Raw genomic sequence first — 24,765 nt, 5'->3', positions numbered from 1 at the left:
TGTCCAATAGTTGTATACGTTATTATCGATTAATCAACCAAAAAAAAAAAACAGTATACACGAGCATCAAATGCGCACGAATGTCCATCGAATCGTTGTCCGTTTGCTTAGGAGCCTATAATCGATAAATATGAAAGTTAGTTTAAAGGCGAAATGCAGTTAACAAACGAAGAAATAGGAGGGACGATGAAACCTATATCGCTAACGCAAATAATGTATCTCATATATACATATATGTACGTATGTATGTATGTATGTATGTATGTATGTATGTATGTATGTATGTATGTATTAAATATATAAATAAAACATTATTGTGCGATTTGCAGGGTTGTCAAAACGTTTAGTTAATGTGAAACCAAGTATAACAAAATTATAATAAAAAAATTCTCGTGCATTGAAACTTTCACCTGTCTCATTTTTGTACAAAGAATCACACGGTCATGACGACGCTGATTAATTTGTAGAATGTTTCGAAAAATGGCACAAGAAAAAGTTATTAAGGACCAAAGAACAATTTGTCTAATTATAGTTCGTAGTTGAAGAAAGAGTGCAAAACGGGCCCAATATGGTTCGAACTTTGTAAACAAGATGTTTTGATCGAATAAAAAGCCAATCGAAAAAAAAAGTCAACAAGAAAGTTTTGACGTTCGAGCGGAAGTTGTACACATATGTTTCCGATGTAGCTCATGCAGAGCGGAGCATGCGCAATTTATACGGCCTGAATATGTCGGCTGGGTAAAGTACGTTAAATGTTATCATGACTAGAACTATATCCTTTGGTTAAGTTCATTGGAGTTAGTTTATCACGAAAATTATTGTGATTTAAAAGTTGGAAGGTACAAGTACGATTAGTATAATTGATTCACGAAAATAAACTCGCCATATTGTACATCTAAAGATTAAGTAGTAGAAGAGGCCTTATGTCAAGTCGGTTCGGTATTGGGAGGGCCGACGACGTGTGCCAATATGAAGAAATTATTTTCAAAAATCGAAAACACATCGAAGGAACCGAACAGTTATTTGGGAAAGGTCTTTGTGGTAGGACGTTATACTGTGACTGTTGAGGAAGTTTTGGCGGAAGGTACGTGTTGCCTTCAACCTTGAATACTTATCATCCCTTCTACCATTTCGTTCATACACTCTATTATCTCGTTTGCTTTTTATGTACGCCACGCAAAAACAACATTAATTATGCATTATTGACAAGAAAATACATATTAACAACGATCAACGATTTAATCGCGATTTGCGGGGATTGGGTTAAACGGTAGCGAATTCATAATTTTTGTTCGATGACTGAAGTATGATATGTAACCAACGTTTATTACATAAATTTTTATATGTATACTTAAAAAATGTAATGTTATTACAAGCAAAGTTGTAAAATTATAACAGGTAATAGAAAATTTATGGTTCTATCGGAAAGACATTAGTTACACGCTGTAAATACCATAGAGGAATATAGAAATTGTTGGTCGTGTATCGTGTACAAAGATTAGATATATTCTTGAACGTAACACGATCGTACAATTATGTTTCGATACTGATATTGTAGGAGGGTTTGCTATTGTATTCCTGGTTAAATCTTCGAGTGGACGGTATGCGCTTAAACGCATGTATGTTAATAACGAACATGACCTCAACGTATGTAAGCGGGAAATACAAATTGCAGTGAGTTATATAAATATTTATCCATTTATTAAAACACACGTACGAAAGTAATGTTGCGTGTATATATACATATAATGTTTTTGAATCAAATCATTTTCTATCGATTACATTTATTTTAATTTATAGAGTAACTTGAACGGTCATAAAAATATCATTGGATATGTGGATAGCAGCATCACTCACATAGGTGGAGGAGTACATGAATTATTGCTTTTAATGCCTTATTGCAAGTCTCAAGTTCTTCAGATGATGAACAATAGGTAATAAATGTATCGAATGCACGAATAATGTAACATGCGTAAATTCTAAGAAAAATTTTGCTTTATCGTTTATAGGTTGCAGACTGGTTTCAGCGAATCAGAAGTCTTACAAATATTTTGCGATGTTTGCGAGGCCGTGTCACGATTGCATCACTGTCAAACGCCAATAATACATAGGGATCTAAAGGTTTATCATCCGTATTAAATCTTGTTGACATATTTACATGGAAATATATATACTTTTTACATATTTACATGAATATCTGTATACATTTCAGGTTGAAAATATATTATATTCCGATGCTGGTCATTATGTTTTGTGCGACTTTGGTTCAGCAACGGCTAAAGTTCTTAATCCTGGTGTACAAGGTGCTGCGATAGTGGAAGAAGAAATTAAAAAGTACACGACCCTTAGCTATAGAGCACCTGAAATGGTTGACATGTACTGTGGGAAATCTATTACGACAAAAGCTGATATATGGGTACGATAAATTTTTATAAGTATTAGATGTATAAGTGGAGTTGTCTGTGAATCGGATCGAGTAAAGATTTTTGTTTTATTTCAGGCATTGGGATGTTTACTTTACAAACTTTGTTTTTTCATATTACCATTCGGAGAAAGCACACTTGCTATTCAGACAGGAAATTTTACTATACCGGATAATTCAAGGTTTGTACTTTACATATATACGTATATGTATATTCTTTTAAAACATTTTATTTTTAACACCTTACATAATAAAATTATTAGAACTACACTCAACTTTATATAGATATAGTAGAAGCCTTCATTGTCTGATTCGTTATATGCTTGAGCTGGATCCCGATAGCCGCCCTGACATTTACCAAGTTTCTGTGATTGCTTTTCAAATCCAGGGCAAGGAATGCCCCATACAAAACTTACATGTACGTAAATAATGTTTTTGTGTAGACATAATGGTTTTCTGTTATGGATAAATTGCTCAATTTGCATGTGTTGTTTAAAAAATTTTATCAATCTTTGAATTTGTGAACGTCCCTAGTCAGTGAAAGCATACACATTTTTCCTTATCCTTTTAGAAAGTTCCAACTCCTGTTTTGGAATCATTACCCGTTCCCCTTATGGAATCTGAGACTGTAAAGAGATCGTCGTTAGTAAAAACACCAAAACCGTCACCTATAAGTACAGTTGAGGGTACTTCGGTCACACCAAGGCAACGACCAAAAGGGCAGGCTGTTGTGAGCACGGGACCTATAAGTTTAAGCGGGCAAATCGTGAGCCAAATATCTGGTCAAGGGAATCAGGTGCAACCGCAAAATTCTGTCGGAATTCCAGCTTCCTACGTTCCGATTGGCCAACAAATTACTTCGTTGAATGCGCCTCAGTCTTACTTGGGGCAAAGCACGCAATCAACCGTTCAGTCGGTACCAGTGAACGCGCAAACGTCTCATCAAATGTCAACGCAGTCACCCTTTAATCAAACTTCGTCGCAAGTTTGTCCTCCCGGTCAAAATGTTCCCTTCTCACAGGCACAGGGTCAACAATCGCAAAGTCCTATGACCAGACAATCCCCGGTGACTGTTTTGGAGAGAAGTGCATATTACTTCGATTCAAAGTCGACAACGAACGTGAACGAAGAAAATTTAGAAGCGCTATTCCCACCATCGGGTAAGGAACCTCGTGGAAGGCATTATTAAATTTCGTGAAATTCAATCGAATTAGATTCAGACATTATTATTTATGCTTACAGGATATCCAGATCCGTTCAAAGACGATACTCGAACCATGCCGCCACCCGCAAAAATACCACCTCCCGTAGCTCCCAAACCCTCTAAAACCCTTTCTAAAGCGTCCAATATTTCTGCCAGTTGCCCGCCTTCGAAGTTCACACCCGTTACTTCATTAGCATCGAAACTGAGTATTCCAAGTGGATCTAATAAGGTAACTCCTATAACACCCCCCACTTTACCGAAGCCAGTAAATAAAACGGAGAGCTTGAGTCAAAATATAAGTTCGAGTGCCTCTCCACCCGATAGTCCGACACTGTCCTCTGCACGTCACAGAAGAAACGTTAGCGATACAAGTGCTTTCAACAAGTATGTTATATCTTTTTTTACAAGATGAAATTTTCTTATACAAACTGTGTACACGCGAGTCTATTCTTTTCTTTATATAGAGCATTTGCAAATGAAACCACACAATTTCTTGCTCCGTACGAGGCTTCGGTGAAATCACGTTCAGAAGATGGTACATCTCCAGAAGTTTTAACCGACATAAGGCCTTGTTTGGGAACTAGTGCCTCGCATGTACGTATTGTAAGTACATAAAGCGCACAAATTTATTTTAATTTCCCTTTCTGTTAATTTTATCATTATCGTTACGCTTTATTATTTTTTGTTTGTGTGTTGTGGTGGTTGTGTTGTTGAGTTGTGGTTGTTTTTCAAATTTGACCATCTTTATTCTGGTTATTTCTCATTTTATGGGGTTAAGGAGCAAATTTTTCCAACATTACTTTTGTTCTTTAACAGACGACTGTTTTTCAACCGAATGATGGTAGTTAACGTGTTGACGGATTTTATGATTTTCATTTGATCGTTTTTATCTCTTTTGTACATTTAAATCAATATTGATTTCTTGTTGCTGTTGTTGTTGTTGTTGTTGTTGTTGTTGTTGTTGTTGTTTCTGTTTCTTGCACTGCACAGTTATTATGTAATTAACAATTAAGTCAGTTGAATCTCTCTTTTTTTAATTTTGTTTCCAAATTGAAAACAGTGTTAATATTGTTATATTTGAAGAAGATTTCTAATTACACAAATATTTATACATATACAGTCTATTGTAAAATGTTTGAAATAACACGAGTTTGTATCTACGTGGGCACACGTGCATATAATAGAACTGTACAAATGATTTATAAAACGAAGAACTTTCGATTAGGGTGAACTTTCGAGCGTGATAGCTACGGAAGGAAGATCTTTAAGTGCAGACGTAGCAGCTTGGAATCCGTTCGAAGATGTTGAACCTTTTAATCAATTAACAGAAGATCATATTTTTGGCGCGGAGTTTGATAAAATTAGAAGAGGAAGTAATACAAGTATTAGCGGTGTAAAAAGCCGTGAAAGTCTTGTTATGACGTGTACAGATTTACAAGAAGATCCATTCGAATCCGCGCCTTTCAGTTTGCCAAGTGAGTCTCGTCAAATTGAATTCATTTAAGAATGAAAGCTAATAATCTGTTAACATTCTAGAGCTATAGAGTATATTAATTTACGTTACGTACATTTATAAGAGAATATTTGGTGGCGTTCGTGTAAGTTATTACTAACATCTCGACTTGCTTCTAGGAGGAAAGAAGAACAAAATTGGGTCAAAGGCTGCGGCACTTGCTGGAGGTAATGCATAGACTCCTTCTTCGTATACTGTCCTATTCCATTTTCGCCTTTTCCTCAATGAGTCTGTATACAGTTTAAAGAGTAACCATATAAGTATACGCGTAAGTGATATTTTATCGTATTGATTTTTCGTTGAACCATAATTAAATAATACTCAGGGCTATATAACATCGTGTTTAGTTTAAACACTTACTTTCTCTTCTTAATGTACATTTTTGTTCAAGACAATGAGACTATTTTCAATCAAGAGCGTGTTGTCGAGTGTGATACACGAGTATTTGATTTGTAACGCATTGTGTCGATACCGATACCGATACCGGGGTTACCGAAAGCGAAAAAACATCAAGTATCACGTTTCTTCGTACATTTCTCTCTTGTAATAAGTTTTTTACTATTCGTAAACTCACATTTTTAAAATGCAATATGTATACAGGCTTATTTCGTCTTCTAATCTTCGCTTAAAGATTGAAGGCAAAAAAAGAAAAAGAAAAGAAAAGAAAAGAAAACGTAATATAATTTATCCGGTGTAGTCAGCAGACGTCGGTCGTATTAATGCAATTGTGCATAATCGTTCGTATACCTACACTACACTTAATTCGAGAAATAGTCGAGTTACCTGTGACGTAGACGAGACATGAAATGAAGGATAAACGAAAAGTATCTCTGGTCTGGTTAATCGTCGTTATTTCGAAGTACAATGTGTTTCGCTGTCGTGGTTTCTGATCGACCGATGCGCGAAGAAAATTAGTAGCGGGCTTCGTTGTTTAACATATAGCAACCTAACTAGATTCCATCAGCTTCTCATTTGCTGCGGCATGAAAACTTGTTACGATACATAGAATATCGCGGCGGTATATGAAAATAATACGCGTTGAACGATACGCATTCGTCGAGCAAGGTTTTTTTAATGGGACAGTCTGGTGTAATTTCAGATAAAAAATGTGTACGACATCTTAAAAAGTATTTAGCCGATCGAACTGATATTTGAATATAGTATAGGAAAAGACTTTGTTTATTAAATTAATCATCGCGGCAAAATGTGAAAATTAATTTTTTTTTATCTTACGAAAAAAACGAAATAGACCGGGAAATTGAATATTTCCATTCAAATTAAGGTTTGTTAATTTTTGAAATGTTGAGATCGTGGTGGTGGAGAAATTAGTTTAGTTAATTAGTTAATTCTTTTTCTATCGCGCATTAAACGAATACAAACAATAACTAAAACTTTGTTCTCGAAAAGAGAAAAAATATTACATTCTTTTCTTATAAAAAATAAATCGCAATTTTCGACCTAAATAAAGCACCAGACTTTCTCCTTAAATGTCACGGAACAGGTTTCGAAGTCTCGGTTGAAAGAGTTACACGTTTCGGTGTAATCAAGTTACTGATAGTTTTTAATATTACCGACTTATGATAACTTTAACGATCGTTAAGCTCAATTTAAAAATTAATCAAGCCTGCGTTCTAATGCGTGCGAGAGTCTTTCATAAAATGTTGTCTTCTTTTTTAACGATTTAAGTAACCAAAGATACAAAAGTAAGTTCGTACGAGCGTACATTAATTGCATACGTTGGCACAAATAGGGTTCGGGAGGGGGGTAGGGTAAATTCACGCTAGGGCTGTTGCATAAAGAGAAATGGAAAAGAGAGACTCGTAATAGTTGTGGAAAATGTATAAAAACTATGAGGATAAGTTAAAGAGGATAGTTTGTGAGAGATGAATCCGATCGTTGCTACTGTTGTCAAGTATCGGGCGTACTTATTATATTATACGTATTTTTGTTAAATGGTACGTTTCGAGTGTATCGAGTGGCGTTTCTTGTGCGTGTACATTTCTAGGACGATGTCAAGGATCTCGCGAGTCAAGGAAAGTTTAGTAAACTGTGTCTGTGAATAGTATCGTCGATGTCGAAGTACTCTAAATTAGAAACAGTTTTTGTTGGTGGTAAATTGTTTGAAAAATGATGCGTTACACTGTACAGTAGTAATGTACCTGTTATGCTCATGTTACGACCATTCTCTTTCTTCGTCAAGTAATGTTCGAGTTCAGTTGTACAAGAAATACGCTACCCCGTTCGAATAACTGTCACTGTCGGGTAACAGATCTTGGAAATGTGAACCCGTGCATGTCTGTAACGCATTAATAACTTGGCTCTCGGTAGTTATAGTCACACTCAATTACGAACGATGGATGAGTCGTACTTTACTCGAAAGTTAATTTGAAACGAAGCACATATACGGTATATTAAAATATTTTATGCTTTACCGAATGGTAAATGGTAGGTAACTATTTTTATATGTTTGTTTTTTTCTTTCTACGAAAGAACCATATAAGAGTAAGTCTCTTGAAGTTAGAATCGAATATTTTCGTTGTTTGTTGGTGATACGAGCAAGTATCCAAGGAAAGAAATGTTTCGTTCGAAGGAGGAAATAGTATGAGATAAATCATCTCTTCTCGAATTTATAATTTTCGATATTTTAATAGAGGTAGAAAGAAAACTTGTATGTATATAGAAAAGTTCATTTTTTGGTGGACTTGGTATTTAACATTCATGTTCATTAGTTATGAAGAAATTTCATTCACAGGTAGTCGTCACTTGTCCAACATATTTTTCAACATTCTGTTTATGCGTGAAATTTCATAAAAATGGGAGATCGTCGGTTGGGGGGATACGATCCGCGTAATAAACAAATACTCGATACCGTCTGTAGTGCAATGTTTTTTTGTTAATTCGGTAACATTTCGAGATGTTGGAAATTGTTAGATTTGTCTCGAAACTTTGGAATCAAATGTTTTCTTTCTCGAGCACTTACTGGTATCGTCGGAAACAACGACGACGATGGACCTAACGTTGGGTGATTCACCCCGTGATACGCGACTACATACATAGATACGTGTAAAACGTGCCAAGACTGTCGTGTAGTACATTGTACATACGCGATTCAGTGTCCTGTTGTTTGAGTAAATCAATGCCTTGCGTGTATCGTGTGCCATCACCCTATTATCGAGGCCTCATTTTACTTAAACAATGCATCGTATGTTTATTACATGTTGCGTGTATGCCTGCATACATATGTATAAACCAGAGGATACGAGCTTTTCACTTGGGAGATGACGTTTTGGCAAAATCAGATAACGAACGAGACATTTATGACAGTTTGTGCCACAGTTTGTAAATTAAGCGTAGCCGAACGAAAGGGAGTAACTCTAAACCCTTGGTATTTTCTTTCTTTCTTTCTTTTTTTCTCTCTCTTTTTTTCTTTTTTTTTCCGGCCCATGTATCGACGAACAATTCGCCAGTTTGTTGTTCTAGAACCTAGCCCAATGGATTGTTACGTGCTATTAAATTTTGAAATAAAATATCCACATTACGGATAGATAAAGATTTGAAGAAATAGTTACGAAATCGAACTCGCTTTTGGACGAGATACGCCGTACTTTTTACGTGGCACGTGATTAATTTGTCACTTGTATTTGAATTTGGGCAATGAACAGATTACGCAAAAAATATGTATATAAATAAGTAAAATGTTGGATACAACTATTTACGTATGGAATCACGTATGTTTGCTTCGCGTTGCGAACATGCATTCAATGTTTGTTTGTATAGATTAAATATAATCCCGCAAAGTAAGATTGTTGCGTGCGTGTATTATACGTACATACTTGTAGTAATATTGTATCGACGGTATTCACATACGCGCTCGAGCACACTTTTGCGCTTTCTGCTCCTCAGCTGTCTTATGTATTTTTCGTTCTATTTTTATTTTCTGTAATGGTGTTCCTGTTCTTTTCTTTTGCCTGTCATTGTAACTATGTCCGGTTCTCTCTTTATTTCTTCCTTTTTGTGGCCTGTGCAAACATCACACGCGCGCGCACGCATACATTTCTATCATACTTGTACTTTTTCTTGTATCTCTGACTGTCGATATTTAGTAACTGTGCTATAACACGCAGCGTCCCGCTTCATTCTCTTAACTAGCTTAACTTATCAGTATATGCGAAGCAAATCGAGAATTTTATTCTGTACAGTTGTACGAAATCATTCTTAACAGTTTTAACTAAATTGTGTAATATTTTCTGGGCCACCCTAATATACATATGTATATTACGCGTAAAGCGTGCAGTTTGGTTCTCGTTAGAGTTGTGGGATCTTTGATAAGGATGGAAATATATATATTTTTTTTTTAGCACGTTTTATTTTCACGGCGTGGACGTTTACGTGGAAAATTTCATATTTATTCCTCACTGTCTGGAACAACCTAATGAGTTTAGGAGGCGCGATTGATTTTGTTCGTTCGTTTCTCAAACGTTCTGTTTGTCGTCTGTTGAAGAAAAGGGGCTTTCAATAATTCATGTCCCGTGTCGTTTGCCTCCCATTGTGCTGTTCTACTACCTTGTAAAGACTTGTACTTGTCGGGCGTCACTTTAAAGATGTCACGATGACGAATCGATTCGTAATTGTCACGGTAATTTTCTTTTAAGCACGATGCAACGTACAACGAACCACGGCGTGCATTTCTAATCGCGAATATCGAACGAATATCGAACGAACGGTCTGTACGAACGGTCTGTACGAATCGTAAAGCACTAATAGGAGGCCGACAATCTTGAACATGACCTTTCTCGCTGTATTAAGATAATAATGTTACAGCAATAAACGTGTACGTTAGCATATGGCATATGGAGTATTCTTTTTCTACGAAATGGTACAAAACGCAGCAATCCTTTCGTCCGTCAAACGATTCGATGTTTGATTAGGAAATAATAAATCGTACTGTCGTTTCTTTTGTACCACGCGTGCAAAACCAAATTATACATTGAATCGTTTTACTACGACATTACTGCGTTTTCTTGCATATCATCCTTGAACCCCTGAATCTGATTAGGACTGTTCCAGACCTTACGGTGATGGTGTGATAATTGGTGGTGGTACTAACATTGTCTCGGAGCAAATCAAACTGGGTGGGGAAGAAGATGGGAGAAAATCGGTTAATAATTTGTTTTGTAATGCGAGCCTCTAGCACGATAGTCGCAAAGTGATAGAACTCTGAACACGCACAATTCTAACAGCGTAATGCACCGTCTGTAGCAGACCTAATCAGACCTAATCTCCTGTTTATCCTAATTTATTGTATAGTTAAATTGCTTTAAAACCGTACGAGCGCATAACTTTACCATAGTATCGAGGGGTTACGATAGAGTGACGAACTGGAAAATATGGTTTTAGCAAAAATTTTCTTTGAAGCCGTATATGGAATTGTATCAAATATTTATCTATTAACTAAAAACTACAGACATATACTTGAATTAAATATCTACTAGATTTTGTTCTCGGAATCGTTTAAAATTAAAAAGAAGAATGAAATTTTGTAATTCGGATTTTTATGGATTCTTTTTTTTTTTTTTGCAAAAGGTTCAACGACATGCTGCGTGAGATCGTCTCTTTAGATACATTATTACGCTGAAACGTAGAGTTCGTTACCGGTAGATACAATGAACGGGTCGAAATAAATTTTTTTACTTGACGAAATTGTGCCACTCGATCGCTCAAGATGCACGGTTCTCGAGTTAGGTAACTATTGCTTTAAGGTATACCGTCGCGTTTCTCCTAGGTAAGTACGGTGAGTTTCAATGTCTTTAAATGCGACGATTACCAGGCAAGTAAAATATGTATAAAGAAACTTATACAACAAATGTATTAAACGTTAAATTGCATTAATGTAGCCTAAAAATGAAAATGTTCATTATAAATAATAACACGTTTACGCTAATTTCTTATTCACGTTGGCTTTTTCATTCACAAACAGTAATTTGAACTTTCTATTTAAACGAAATTACAACACGTTGTTGCGGGTTGTTGTACGAACGGAATGATATATCATGTTAGTATAATATTTATGAAACATTTTAACACTGGCCTTGGTTTCTCCAGTAAATAAATGCTAATTCGAAGAACATGATAGTCTATTACAGTGCAAGAAGAAATCAAAATTCTTTCACTTTCGGAGTAGAAAGATACACCAGATCGTGTACCATATATAAAACAACGATATACTATACTTTTTACATTAATGCTTATTCACCAAAGAGGATTCAAGATCAGATGGAATAAATATTTTTTTAATTACGATTGTGTCGACCGCTATTATCATTCTGTCGATTGTCCGTGTACCAAGCAATATAGACGTTAATTTTTTTTTTTTCAATCACGTTATGTGTGTTTCAGGCAAACCAACGAACGGTAGACCAAGAATACCTTTGAAGCAATGGAAACCAGGGATCGAGCGCATCGAGTTGGACGAGAAAACGACTCTCTCGACGGAAAACAGTCCCGTATCTCCGCCATTTGTTCGCGCTCCCATGGAGAACCGATCGAAATATGAAAAATTGCCTTTCAACGCCGGCGATGCATCCAGTGACAGCGACAAAGACGTAACTCGGGAACGAATCAAGCAACAGAGAAGACGGGGTAAGAGCGGGCTTCGCAGGAAGAGGAAAGTTACGCAGGGTGCTATAAAAACTACTCCGGCGGATAACGACGACGAATCCAACGACTCGATAGGCTCAGCCAGCGATTTGAGAATCAACGACGACGAGGAATGTAATGATAACGGTGGTAATGTTCGCGCGAACGGCTATACGGTCGATAGCAACCAAGAACAGGAAGACGACGAGGAGGACGAATGTACCGACGAGGACGAGGACGAGAACGAGGACGAGAACGAGGACGAGAACGAGGACGAAGCTCGCAAGAATTGCGTGAGAATGGATGAAAATGTTTTAGAGAATGTCACTGTTCACGGTGAGGAGGATTACAGAAGATCCAAGAGGCATTATCGAACGCAACCATTGTCGCGCGTCGAGGTGGATCCGGTCGTTGGCCACGAGTACGGAGAGAAGCCTTTGCTATTGGACGACGAACTGGATCCTGAATCAAGACCGACAGGATTGTACGGCAATCCGTTTGCCAGCCAGCAGCAGTATTGTACGAAGCCTGTGCAGATCGAGGACGCCGGCAGCTCGGAGACGTCGGACGAAGACGATCTGTCAACTAATCGGTTAAAGAAACTCGAGAAAGATGTTTTTGCGTTGGCACCGTTCCCACGATTCGGCAGTTGGAGAAGAAGCGTCGACGATCTGGATAAGGACACGAAGAAGAAGAACAACAACGAGCAAGTCGAGCCGAACACTCCGTTGCAACCGCCTATCCCAATTTTCGGTTCTACGTCCGACGCGGATACGGATGGAAAAACTGTAGCAAAGTACGATTTGCCGCGAGTCGGGAGCAACGAGAGTTACGAGGACGCGAGCTTTTCATCGATAGAAACGCAGCAGCAGCAGCAGCAACAACAACAACAACAACAACAACAACAACAACAACAACAACAACAACCACTTCCGTTTCGAGCAATCTCCTCGAGTATCGAGCTAACCGCCGCTGGAAAGAAGATAAACGAGACGAACGAACGAAAAGACGGGGAGAAACGCGAACAACTGGACGAAGAGACCAACGTAAAGGATTTGTTCGGCTCGTCGCCGTTCAGTCCAAGCGGTTTTGCGAATCCTTTCGCCAATCGCATCGTTTCGAATTATGTTACGGAGGAGGAATCTGGACCGCTGTATACGAACAGCGTTCGTCATTTGACGCAATCGGTCCCGGCCGCGAATTCAAATTTCAGTAACGTAGTAGCAGCGGACGACTGCGATCGTTTCGCCGGCTTGAAGGCCTCCAAGGATATTTTCGGTTCCATTCCCTTCGATGAATTCGCACCATTGCGAACCAACGAACAGCAGAGATCCGGTTCTGCCCAAAGACCGTACTCCCAGCCACCGTTGCCGATGCCGATGCCGATGCCGATGCCGATGCCGATGCCGATGCCGATGCCAAGTTTCGTCGACGAGACTCTGAACGCAATATTGTCAGACAAGTCGTCCAACACCGCTCGATCGACGTCCATCGCGCAGGACACCACATACTCGATCCAAACGGTGCAACACACTGCTCGTATTACCGTACAGACTATCAACAGCGTATCGAAACCGGACATTACACCCGACATTGTCTCGCCGATGTCGCCGGAACCGCTCGTCGGAGACGATACACCGAGACAACACAAGAAAGAGAAATTTAAATCGGAAAGGTCCAAGTATCATCTGATCGATGAAAACCACGGTGACGTTGTCAACGTTTTACCGTCGAGCCTGTTGCCTCACAAGGGCAAGTCGGTCTGTCTGAAAAAGTCACCCAAGACAAAGAAGTGCTCCATCATTGCTGCGGCTGGCTTCAGCAACATGAGTTTCGAGGATTTCCCGAGCGACGAAAACGAGGAGAAACAAATCACAACGCCACAGAGAATCGCACCGTTCGAAGTGGTCAGGGAACCCGAGAAACGTTTCGGATCGCTCAAGAGAAGAAGCAATCCATTCATTTGAGACGAAGACGGTACAAAGAGAAACTTCACCAAGAATACCTATACGGGTATGAAGAAATTTACATGATTTCACGCTTTACGGCAGACTCCCTCAGATTCCCTCTACAGAAATGTCCAAAGTACGTCGATAGTTTTAGCTCGTCACCGGTCTACCAACTAATAAAAACAATCGAATCGTTTGAAAATTAATATTCGAGTAAAGTATACATACACTGTACACAGTGTTTCCTCGTTAACTGACCGGGCAAGGTTACGAAGAGAAGCGAGTTTTGTATTTCGAACCAAGATGTTCTCTCCGAAGTATTGTAAATTAGATTTTTCTCAAGTATTCGGAAGAGTAAGTAAAATATTTTTTTTGCCATTAGGACCGTGACAAAAACCAGAGACGGAAGAAGCAAACATTAAAATACAGTATTGCCTAGGACCAAGCTCTCGCGTTTGGATGAATTTTCACCAAGAAGACCAGCGAATAATCTGAAATTTTTATCACAAGATGAAATTTAAGGCGGAAAAGTTATTTGGGTAACACTAGTTCGGTTATCGAGGAAAGAGTTTGTGGATCGATTAGTCAGATAGTATACATATGTATATTAACACAGACCTAACCATATTGGTATCGACGAAGGCTAGAATTTACGATAATGTAGGTACTGTGCACGAACAAGTGCACAAGTGATACGGAAGGAATGCGGGTGGGTTTCATCGATTATAATAAAAATAGGAATGCCTACTGGGAAAAGTTTCATATACATAGTATGTATACATACATACAATGTATTTTTAGTTTCATATTAGCGACCGAACGCAGAAAATCCCCCTTGCCTCTGTGTCGTCCCGTAACACTTGTTTCTCTTTCGTGCACAGTACATAAAGTTGAGCGATGGCATGCGTTGCATGCACGACGTCCATTTAATATCTTATACAAATACATAGAAAATTGATACGCGATTTTTGTCCAATAATAATAGTTTACTCGTGAAACATAATACGTATAATCGAAGAAATTTATTCGTTTCCTCGTAAAAGTCCTGCGACCATTGTCGCTTGTTTCTTTCATTCCTTTATTTAAAACATTTAGTGTTTGCGCATACTCGCATGTAAGTTTATACGGAACAAAAGTATGTATTTGTACCAGAAACTGCCAGAATCTGTCTGGTTAAAGAAATTACAAATGAAACTTGTAAAAAATGTAACTCGCGTCGGTCAGGAGATACCGATTCGTGCAACTAGCGCGTAGAAATTCGACAATTCGAATAATAAACTAAATCGAATGTCGGTTTTGTCAGAATGTTTTTTCAGCGAACGAATCCAAGTTGAAAAATACGAAAGGAAAATAGTAGAGAAAGAGCGCATATAAAGACAGCTCGAGCATCTATTTTTGCAACCAGGCATTTTCTACGCTACGTTTGTACTTTGAAATTTCTAGATTACTACTACTACGATCTAGCAGTTCTTACAAATGAGACAGTATTTCTAAGAAAGTAAATTAATAGCTAACAAGAGACGTACACGATCGAATTTTCCATATCGTGTGTGTATACTCGTATTGCTCATGCCCAAACTTTTCCAAGGAACCATTCTTACGAAACAGAAATATGTATTCTGCGACTATAATAATTCCGACACGGTTACAAGGTACCGCAGACCACAAAATTATTTGCGCATGCAGAATAAAAAGACAATAAAAGGATGTAAATGTTTGTTTGGTAAGAAATAAATAAAATTATAGAATGTTGTTGATCCGGGTGAGATTCTCTCGACGTCACTAGACTCCGAAGGAACGCCGCCCCGCCACACACCTAAACACTATGGCGATAATCCCGTGCATGTTTTAATTTTCCAACACATAAATTACAAAATTTAATTTTAATTTAGATTTTCTAAATCTAAACTAGATTTAAATCATTACTTTTTCATAGAACCACTGTTGTTTTATCGCCTTTTTATTTTGCATATTTCTAGTAAATTGCTGTTTGTGCCAGTAATTTTGTGACTGATCGTATCTACGTCTTTTGAAACATCGAAACGACGCGGCGCAATTAATACGTACCATCGAAGAAACTCTTGAAATGTTTAACTTTATTCTACTATAGAAACAAGTTGTACACGATTCGCGACACGAGAAATCTTTTTTCAACTTATTTACCAATCGCTCGTTCGCTGGAAAGAACCACTAAACGTCGATATCCCTGACAATCGTACGTGTCTACGAAACGAATATTATAATACGTATGTACGTAGGATTCGTATTTAAAGGGTAGTTACTACTACCGTACACACGCGACCAGTTCAAGTTTGCAGATGTGCCTACGCGTAATCCATGATTACCGAATTTCAAAATTTCAAATAACTTACGTTTATTCGTGATGCGTGTTTAACAGATTAAAAAGATACATCGAGAGTGAAAGTACACGATGTTTTTAAAAACTGGACTATACATAGTTGCTTTCTATAAGCAGAAGGGGTAAAAGTTGATACAGAAAACCGTAGAATGGTTTAACGAGGATCGCTCGCCTCCCTCCCTTCTGCTCTTCTAATTTCTTATCGAGAGCAAAAAGGGTAAAGGCAATATTACTTGTCGGGTTGTCAGAGTTCACCCACCACTGTTCACTCTATAATCTGAGAAACGATACTCTAATCTCGCAGAAATAGTATAGTGGATCCGGTTAAGCCACTCTGACAAAAGTCTTCTTCCCAGTTCCTAAAATCACCTTGTATAGTTTATCGATAAAGAGAGACAGATCAGAACACTTTAGACAATACGAGAAAAGTATTTGTGTAATAATCGGTATATTCCCATGTATTCGCGTACGCGTACAAATTCATGCATGTACGCTGGTAAATGCGTATTTATCTAATGGAAATGTAGATACTAGGTAATGTAATACATACACGATTAGGTGCCTTTCTTTCTTTGTTAAGTAGCGTTTAAAGTTTGTACTCTCTGCTGTTGTGTAGAATAGAAACAATGGGATGTTTGCATAGAAACGAAGTCAATTGTATTAAGCGTAAGAGTTACTAAGGTAAAGTTTATGTTGGAATTTCAGTTCCTATACGTAGCTATTCAAGTTAAGCGCACGAACGATAAGCTTCGATCTTATAAACTTTATTGAAAGGGAAGCCATGAAACCATGAAAAGAATGTGCTTGTAAAGTAGGTAGTTGGATCGAACTTGATCAGATTCGTTGGAACATCGCGTATTCGTTCTGGGAGTATGTTTGTGCAGTATTGGTAGGGTAAAAGATTGGTGCTTCGGGAGGGTTTATTTATACGTCGTAAAAAAGGTACATACTGCAAGCAGCTATAAAGAATGCCCGTGAATGATGTTCACGATGCGAGAGAAATCCATCTTTTTAGTCGTTAGTTTACACGATTCGAAATCCAGTCGATAGCGAAATAATTTTTTTAAACAATTCCAATCGATGAATCTGAATTCCATCCAGGGCATTCTCTTCGACAATGTTCAGTGATACACGTATTGCCGATAGTATAATAACATTACACATTCCGCATTGCTTGCTCGTTATTATGTTTATGTATATATTATTATGTGTTAACCTTGGTACAGGGAAATGTAAAGAAAAACGCATTTTGAGTTTTACTTAAATTTTTGTCCACTGCCCTTGACACCAGACCAGTTACAGTATTTATTTGATGGTGTTCGGTGAAGCGGCACTATCTTGTGCTAAAACTCGTAGAGAGAATTCTTACCCTCTACAAAAGTTGACGCAGAGAAAGAAAATTGTTGCCAAACAATTCTCATTAAAGGCATTTCGAAAGACTTGCTACGTGTCGAATTTCTCTGCCTTGGCTGTTTCAACATTTGCAATGATTGCATATCTGTGCTGTGTGTGCGTACGTGATAAATTGTGAGATGGCATTCGTCGCATTTCTTTCTTTTTCCTTGTCATTTCACACGAGTTGGTAAGAGAAAAACAAGAGACGGATAAAAAGTTGTAAAAATGTGATGCTTTGTGATGATATTCTAGTAAAACATTATGTACGCGCAGTACACATACATATGTATACGTATAATAAAGCTGCGTTACTGGTATTATCGATTGTGAGAAAATAAGACAACTACGCTAGTGTACAAAAAGAAGAGATATAGGGACGAGTGATCTTATCTGTGTATAAAGTGTGTAGAGCACTAAAACTAAAATTGTATCTATATACGATAATTGTATGACCATTACGCATTTAGTTTAAGTAAATAAGAAAAATATATGCGCGTACGCGCGCTCGTGTGTAACTGTATGTTGTTCGTTATTCGAAGCAACTACCAATGGTTTTATTGGCTAACACGTTTTCTGACCAAATACGAGTCATAATTCCTTACAGGGTCGAGAGCTTTCTTTATCGTTGTAATATTTATGAAACTTTTGTGTATTCAAATAATCGAACAACTCGATAATTCAGGTATTCGGCAAACATTATTCGAACGAATCCAATCCTAATTTCGATCAACTTATAAAAGGGACTGTGTCGCGTTTCATTTACGACAACAGAGTCTCTTACGCGCCATAGTACCATTTAAAAGAAACGCGAATACCCAAGTACAGACATTTAACCACGTGGATATTATTGCCAATCGTAGAGCGAAACCGGTATCAATTTGTCTGTCGCGTTGCCAATCGGTTGTATCTGGTTGTAAATAATCCATAAAGTCCAAGATCGCCCCGCACGAAAGTCTGTGATGTATCACCTGTGAAAGAGGACGATATTTAGCACGAATGACACGCAAGTATTGTGCGTTGCTAACAAGTTGGCAACTTGTTAGCAATGCACGGTACATACATAATTGGTATATGTATGTATATCTGACGAGGAGAGTTTTTCAGAATAGCCGACCTCAGCCTCGCGACCCGTGGAGCTCAGGAGTTGTATAAGTCTTCTTCTATACTGGTCGCAGGTTTTATAGTAACCGTCCGTCATTACAACTGCGTGCGCTAATGACAAGCAACACAATAAAATTGCGAGAAATACAGCGGGTATCCATTGTTTATACGGAGTTCTTCTTTTAGGCCTGACGACCACTGTTGTTTGAACATTGTTCAAGCTTCTGCGGAAAAGAGAATCGTGAAGCGATTTCCACGGCCACTCGGTGCGCGCTCTCCTGGCCAAGTACAATCTGGTATCTACAGATTCCTGAGAGGCAATGCACTAACATTCCTATGATATGCTTACCTCCTGGTGTCATCGTAGATTCGTACAGGCTCGTCCAAATTTCTATTAATACAGCATCTATATCCATGATATCCACCGAGACATAAACCGATCAAAATTATAGGAACCAAGCCGTAAACACCAAAGTGGCAGAGTTTCGCATCTCCTCCCATAAAAGTGCTAAAGGTGTTAATGCCGTATAGTATACAATCGCAGTCGATGCTGATGCAAACGTCCAGTGTCCATGCCCAATATTGCCAAACGGTTACCAGGCTAATTAACGATGTCACGGAGAAGATCGCGGATGAAACGTAGAGCAGACAGAGTATAAACTCTGCTCGCCACTCTTTCATCGCTTTCGTTCCCTTTTACGAGAAGAAAATTCCACCTGAGAACGAATACGAAATTCGAAACGATCAAATTCTAAATCATTTTATATCTCACAGTCCCTTCGATGTCTCATTGCCGATTTAAATCTAAACACGAATTGAAAAAGAGCTTGCCCTTTTAAGTGTCATCGTTTTTTCCTTCGCACAATAGTGTGAATTTTTCGTTATAAACGGAAAATTGTTCATAATTCGGGAAATATTAATTTGGATGTTTTGCATGTTTAGCAGAACTTTATTCCTTCGTTTGGCGAATATCATTCAATTAAATTTTTATTAATTTATTATTTTTGGTTTGCAGATCCAGAACCGTTTTTTCAAAACACCCTGTATGAAGGAACACGTACCGTGAAAAATGCTCCACAGCCTCGTTACACACCGTGTTGTAACAAATGGTCAGTTTCGATCAGATAAATATTTTCAATAGCTACTGTTCTCACGAGATACTATTTTTGTGATAACGATTCACCGACCGTGTATATCAACATTTTTCGATATACGTATAGAGTATGGAAATCGAATTGCTAGATGAGCCGAGAATATGTTCGACGGTAATCGATTCTTTTCCACAACAGCAAACCGTTCAATTACGAATCGCGTTAATGTTAGTTTAACAAGAAACAGGTATCTCTACGTACCACGTAAACTAAACCAGACCGGGTTAAAATGAACGATCAGCCAGCTTTAAATATTTCCAGTGCGCGTGCCTTTTGAGTAAGGATCGTATGAAAACAATCGTACAATAACAATCAAGAATTAAATATAATTATACATTGGCACATCCATCTCTATCAATTTATTCCATCAATGTATGATGGAACTATGCGCCTCATAACGAAGAAAATGATCTAATAATATAATTGCTTACCGTTATAATAAATCGTATCTCGAAGAGAAAGTACCTCTTCCTAATCGCTAACGTTTTTCAAACGATTTTCAGACATGTCTCAAGTGTATACTTTTTTTCCTAAAGTATTATTTTCCCGTTAATTCTAGAGAAACCTTGGCACACAGGGTCTCGTCTGTGCATCCGTCAATACTGCTTGCGTGTTCTTCTTGCTCAAATAAGCCGCGGATTTTCGTTAATACTCATCGATGCAATATCTACGAACGCCAAGGATCGTAGAGATTAAATATTTACACAGTAGGAATGGCTTGCCTCATATTTTTTCAATAAATATTCACGTTTCACAATACAGTTCTAACAAGCGTCAAATGATATTCGTTCGAACGTGACAAACCGGAAAATGAACAGATTATTTTCGTTTTGCTAATTCCCCTTTACATACATATACACAATTGACGAATCGAAAGTGTCATTTTTTACTTGTTGTATGCATATACATATACGTGTACGCACATACAAATAGTATGACACATTCAATGATACAAAGAAAAAATATACTTTGTACCTACAGTGCGACGAAATCCAAAACTTTGAACAATACAACAAATTTGAATAATCAATCGAGCGTTACCTTTTCTAGTTTTTCGTTGATATGTATCAGATCAAAACCTGCACGACCGATGTGAAACGTGAGAATACTTAGCAGTAGGGAGATAAACTTTGATAAGATTATCGTGCGTTACTGACACAATGGTAATCCAGGTGCTGTAAACTGTGAATTCTGTTTGTGTTAGAGATACTCACGTATAAATCTAAAACTAGAAATGAATATGAAGTAATAGTAAACTTAATCCATGTAAAAACACATATAGATACTGCTGCGCACAATTTTCTTTATTTATATTACAGACTGGCTATGCGTATTTCGATAAATTGTTTATTCTATAGTATCGTCCAAGGAGATTTTCTATGTACAAAACAAGTCGAATTTGTTGTAAATTTCTAGTAATTTGGAATCCCGCTTAGATCTCACTTTAATCTGAACAAATAACAAAATGCAACAAAGTATGTAAGAATACGAGAGAACGTGTTTCAAACTGCTCTTATTTTCTCCAATTCATCACCCAAATCGATCGAAGGAAAGATTATACTCTCCTAAAATGCATAATAAAAGCAAATTTACCAAAAGACCAAGTTTTTATCAAGTAAATATTATACTAAAGTTAAGGAGATATTTGTTTCGCAAAACAATTTTTATACAAGGGCAAAATAAAAATAACTTGTTTTATTTCTTCTATTTTGAAATGCGTACGTTTTTGGTAAAACTTTTACCCGAATGCAATTTTACCGAATACGGTTCACTAAGAAAATGCCAGAGCAGGTTTAACGTTACCCTCTGATTATGTAAACATAGAATTGTACCCTATGCTCGAAAAGAAGATATTACTCTTTCAAATTCGACCGTTTTATTTCAATGAAACGATCAAACAACAACGAATTTTTTAACTATAACTTATCCTACTGTTAAAAATTATGAAATTAATAGGATACTGTTATGTAAAAAAACGTCACTACTTATCACAAGCACTACTTGTCACATGGTAACTATTTAATTGATAAAACAAAATGATTTATACTTTATAGCAAGCTTTATCTCTGTAAAAGTAATTGCCTCTATTTCTTTTTGTATCGACCGCAGAATGTATATATTAATAAGAGTATCGTTTTAAGACTATCGATATCCATTAATTCTGTCATACTTTGATGATCTTTGATAGCGATAAAAATTTATATACAAGGTGTTCACACTATAACGTTGGTATTAAAAGACTGCTAAGCTTTATCCTCTTTCATTTTTTTTCTAGTGTTTACTACTTATGAAAAAAACGACTAGTATAGCGTCAACACCCTAAATAGATCGTTTAAAACAAAAACGGCTTTAGTAGGAACACTCTGAAAATGTACAACATGGTTAGAGTTTTTGCTGGTATACACACTGTCTTATGCTGGATTAATGCCGCGATGCCTTAATTCCGATAGGGTTTCTTGATTACTCCATAAAATATATATCGATGCTAGTCCTAGTCCGATGCAACCGCCTAATGCACACTTCCTTAGACCAGCTGAAAGAATCAAATTATTACTAGCACTGTTCGGATATCTATATATATATATATGTTTAAACGATACATACTTGTGGATTTAAACAGCATGCCTGTTGCTGTTGCTGCTGCTAGAGTATTTAACGAATCATCTGTTCCTCTTGCCCAAGACAGAATTACACCGAAACCACTATACATCACAGATACTATTCCAAATGTGTTTGCCAACGAGGAACCACGTTTCATCACATGATTGATTAATCTGTAAAGAGGAAATTACATACTTTTGTGGTAATTTACTATATATTGCTGCAGCTCGTAGTATCTTTCGATCTACAAACAATAAATATAATTTAAATTACATACTGAGTTCTCCTAAGCTTGCCAGTTTGACCAGCTAACGATGTTGCTTTAATACCTCTATATAAGCCTTCTGCACCACCAATTCCAGCTCCTGTTATACACGCTGCGCCAATCTGACTGAAAGCTAATTCGAACCGACCTCTTTGTTTTGAAGCACCCTCCGGAAATATATATTCAGGTTGACTCGGAGGAAGATACGCGGGGTCAAAGTTCAAATAAGGACTAAGCGGTGCTAATCCTTGCTGAGATGTAACTGATAAACACCATAACATAAACTATTACATAATGCCATAAAGTCTGATAATAATTACTACAGAATTGTTTCAAATAATATTCTAAGAAAATTTAATTATAATATTATTTTATATAATAACTGTGTTATTATAGGTCCCACAAAATTCTTATATATATATAGTATGGATTATTGGATATTCTATCCTTAGAAAATCCAATATTATAAGAAAGTTTTGCTATTATTAATATGTATGTTACCATTCCCGTACAATATGTCATCGGAATTAGATTGTTTCAAAATAGATGAGAAACTGCCAAAAATTTCTGTGTTTACATCATTGCTGTTCGAGGACATAATTCATTGTGTAAAATATTTAACAAAACTATTACATTTGTACCATTTTCTAAATCAAAAACATGCTAAATTATCATAAATAATACCAAATAATTGTTTAATCATATGTCATTTTTTATATGCACGATAAATTCATATAAAAGTTTTCTGTCCTGTTGACAATTTTCAATTGTTTATTATTGATTAAAAACTGTTTCGTGAAATAATACTTTTATCTGTATGATTTATTATACGATTTTACAGATGCACTGATGGTAGTAACAGTGAAATATTCAATTTTCTGCAATATTAAAAATATGCTAATAGATATATAGTGGACGACAGCAGTTATGTTACAATACGAATTTAGGTTATATTTTCATGTCGATTTAATCATATTTCATTAGTGGCATGTTGAATGATATAAATTTTCTATAAAAGACTACCCAATGGAACACAGACATTATATAATAATAATACTTAAATTATTAATGAACATATATCGAGAACCGACAGTCAAAAATAACGTGGTCTTACAATACCAAATGTATCAATAAATTTTAACTTACCTGGTATATTTAAATTACCGTATTTTTTATTATTTGACGCATTGTTTGCACCCTCATCGCGTAAATCTATCATTTTCGACGTCCACTCGGTCAAATTTTATCTTCCTTGATTACTTTTATAATAAATACTTGCAACGGACACGCTCATTCATACGCTTATTTCCAAAAATTGATTAAGATCAAGCACCCTGAACATGTTGAGGATACGAATTTACTTTAGCACGTTTTAGTTTACATCGCCGCCACTTTAGCATCGGTAACTGTAACCAAAAATACAGCGACTCGACAAACTTGGCTCATAATATGAAATCGCGTTACTCTATGTTACTGTTACGTAGAATTAAAAGTGCATAAAGTAAATAAAATGAAAAAAATGCAATTTTTACTAGTAATAGGTGAGTTTATAGTAAAAGTACCTATTATTTTTCCGAATGCAATTCCACTATTCCGTGTGTACGATTCCAACGTAAGAAAAGTCAAGAAAAAATTTTGCAAATCTATTTATGGTGCAATAACGCATAGGAAACATGTTTGGGTGTAATGCTGCAAATTTAATATTATCTGCAGTTTCTTTTTAGAACAACAGTTACCGAATAAATAACAAATCTCCTTATAGAAACTGATTATTTTGTCAAGTATTTGCGTTAGACAAAAATTTGAAATAATTTTTCAAAATACATATACAATACATCTTGTTTTCAGTTTTATTTCTGCCGACTGGAAAGATATGTTTTAACGTGTTGCGGGAAGTCGCGTTGTATGTAAGTAAAATACGTAATAAAGTAAGAATTAGTAATATTTACTGCATAAGACGGCATAAATGTTCAGTACTTACATGAAAGCACATGCATTTGTGATGAACATGTTGAGATTTACGTTCGCGGCGCGAAACAAAAATTCATTTTTCTGTTCCAGTATACATATATTATTTTCGTACTGTATGTGCACATGGAAATTTTTTCGAAATAACAGAATAACAACAGCAATACAAGTTGAGCGAATACGCGAAGCGAATATCGATCT

General features: G+C 36.8%; 3 protein-coding genes across 7 annotated transcripts; 1 reads left to right on the top strand and 2 right to left on the bottom strand.

Annotated features, from left to right (window-relative positions):
• The first annotated feature begins 331 nt into the window (after positions 1-331).
• LOC122403972 (AP2-associated protein kinase 1-like) lies at positions 332-16,852 on the top strand. 4 transcript variants are annotated; one of them, XM_043407812.1, is made up of 14 exons: positions 332-1,084; positions 1,559-1,674; positions 1,801-1,934; positions 2,010-2,121; positions 2,213-2,416; positions 2,501-2,604; positions 2,708-2,840; positions 2,994-3,582; positions 3,665-4,010; positions 4,091-4,220; positions 4,852-5,101; positions 5,259-5,306; positions 11,536-13,860; positions 14,107-16,852. In XM_043407812.1, exons 1-13 carry the CDS (start codon positions 970-972, stop codon positions 13,740-13,742), a joined length of 4,488 nt encoding a protein of 1,495 aa, XP_043263747.1. In that variant the 5' UTR covers positions 332-969; the 3' UTR covers positions 13,743-13,860; positions 14,107-16,852. The 4 variants fall into 4 exon arrangements, with proteins under 4 accessions (XP_043263747.1, XP_043263746.1, XP_043263745.1 ...); XM_043407811.1 differs by having other exon boundaries at positions 4,091-4,229; positions 11,536-13,788; XM_043407810.1 differs by having other exon boundaries at positions 4,091-4,229.
• Positions 16,853-18,061: 1,209 nt separating this feature from the next.
• On the bottom strand, positions 18,062-20,787 carry LOC122403975. 2 transcript variants are annotated; one of them, XM_043407816.1, is made up of 4 exons: positions 20,772-20,787; positions 18,929-19,295; positions 18,593-18,803; positions 18,062-18,446 (listed from the first exon to the last, which is right to left on the bottom strand). In XM_043407816.1, the coding sequence occupies exons 2-4, from the start codon at positions 19,258-19,260 to the stop codon at positions 18,234-18,236; spliced, it is 756 nt and encodes a 251-aa protein (XP_043263751.1). In that variant the 5' UTR covers positions 19,261-19,295; positions 20,772-20,787; the 3' UTR covers positions 18,062-18,233. The 2 variants fall into 2 exon arrangements, with proteins under 2 accessions (XP_043263751.1, XP_043263752.1); XM_043407817.1 differs by lacking the exon at positions 20,772-20,787 and having other exon boundaries at positions 18,929-19,377.
• LOC122403976 (mitochondrial import inner membrane translocase subunit Tim23-like) lies at positions 19,958-24,750 on the bottom strand. The gene is made up of 6 exons (XM_043407818.1): positions 24,578-24,750; positions 23,743-24,002; positions 22,609-22,858; positions 22,335-22,504; positions 22,138-22,263; positions 19,958-21,179 (listed from the first exon to the last, which is right to left on the bottom strand). Exons 2-5 carry the CDS (start codon positions 23,813-23,815, stop codon positions 22,142-22,144), a joined length of 615 nt encoding a protein of 204 aa, XP_043263753.1. The 5' UTR covers positions 23,816-24,002; positions 24,578-24,750; the 3' UTR covers positions 19,958-21,179; positions 22,138-22,141.
• Positions 24,751-24,765: the final 15 nt, after the last annotated feature.

The sequence above is a fragment of the Colletes gigas genome, unplaced genomic scaffold (genome assembly GCF_013123115.1).
Source record: "Colletes gigas isolate AHSC1104 unplaced genomic scaffold, ASM1312311v1 Colletes_gigas_Sc00087, whole genome shotgun sequence".
NCBI classification, from domain to species: Eukaryota; Metazoa; Arthropoda; class Insecta; order Hymenoptera; family Colletidae; genus Colletes; species Colletes gigas.
The sequence above is the reverse complement of the archived record's forward strand: the minus strand, read 5'-3'. Positions and strand labels throughout refer to the sequence as shown.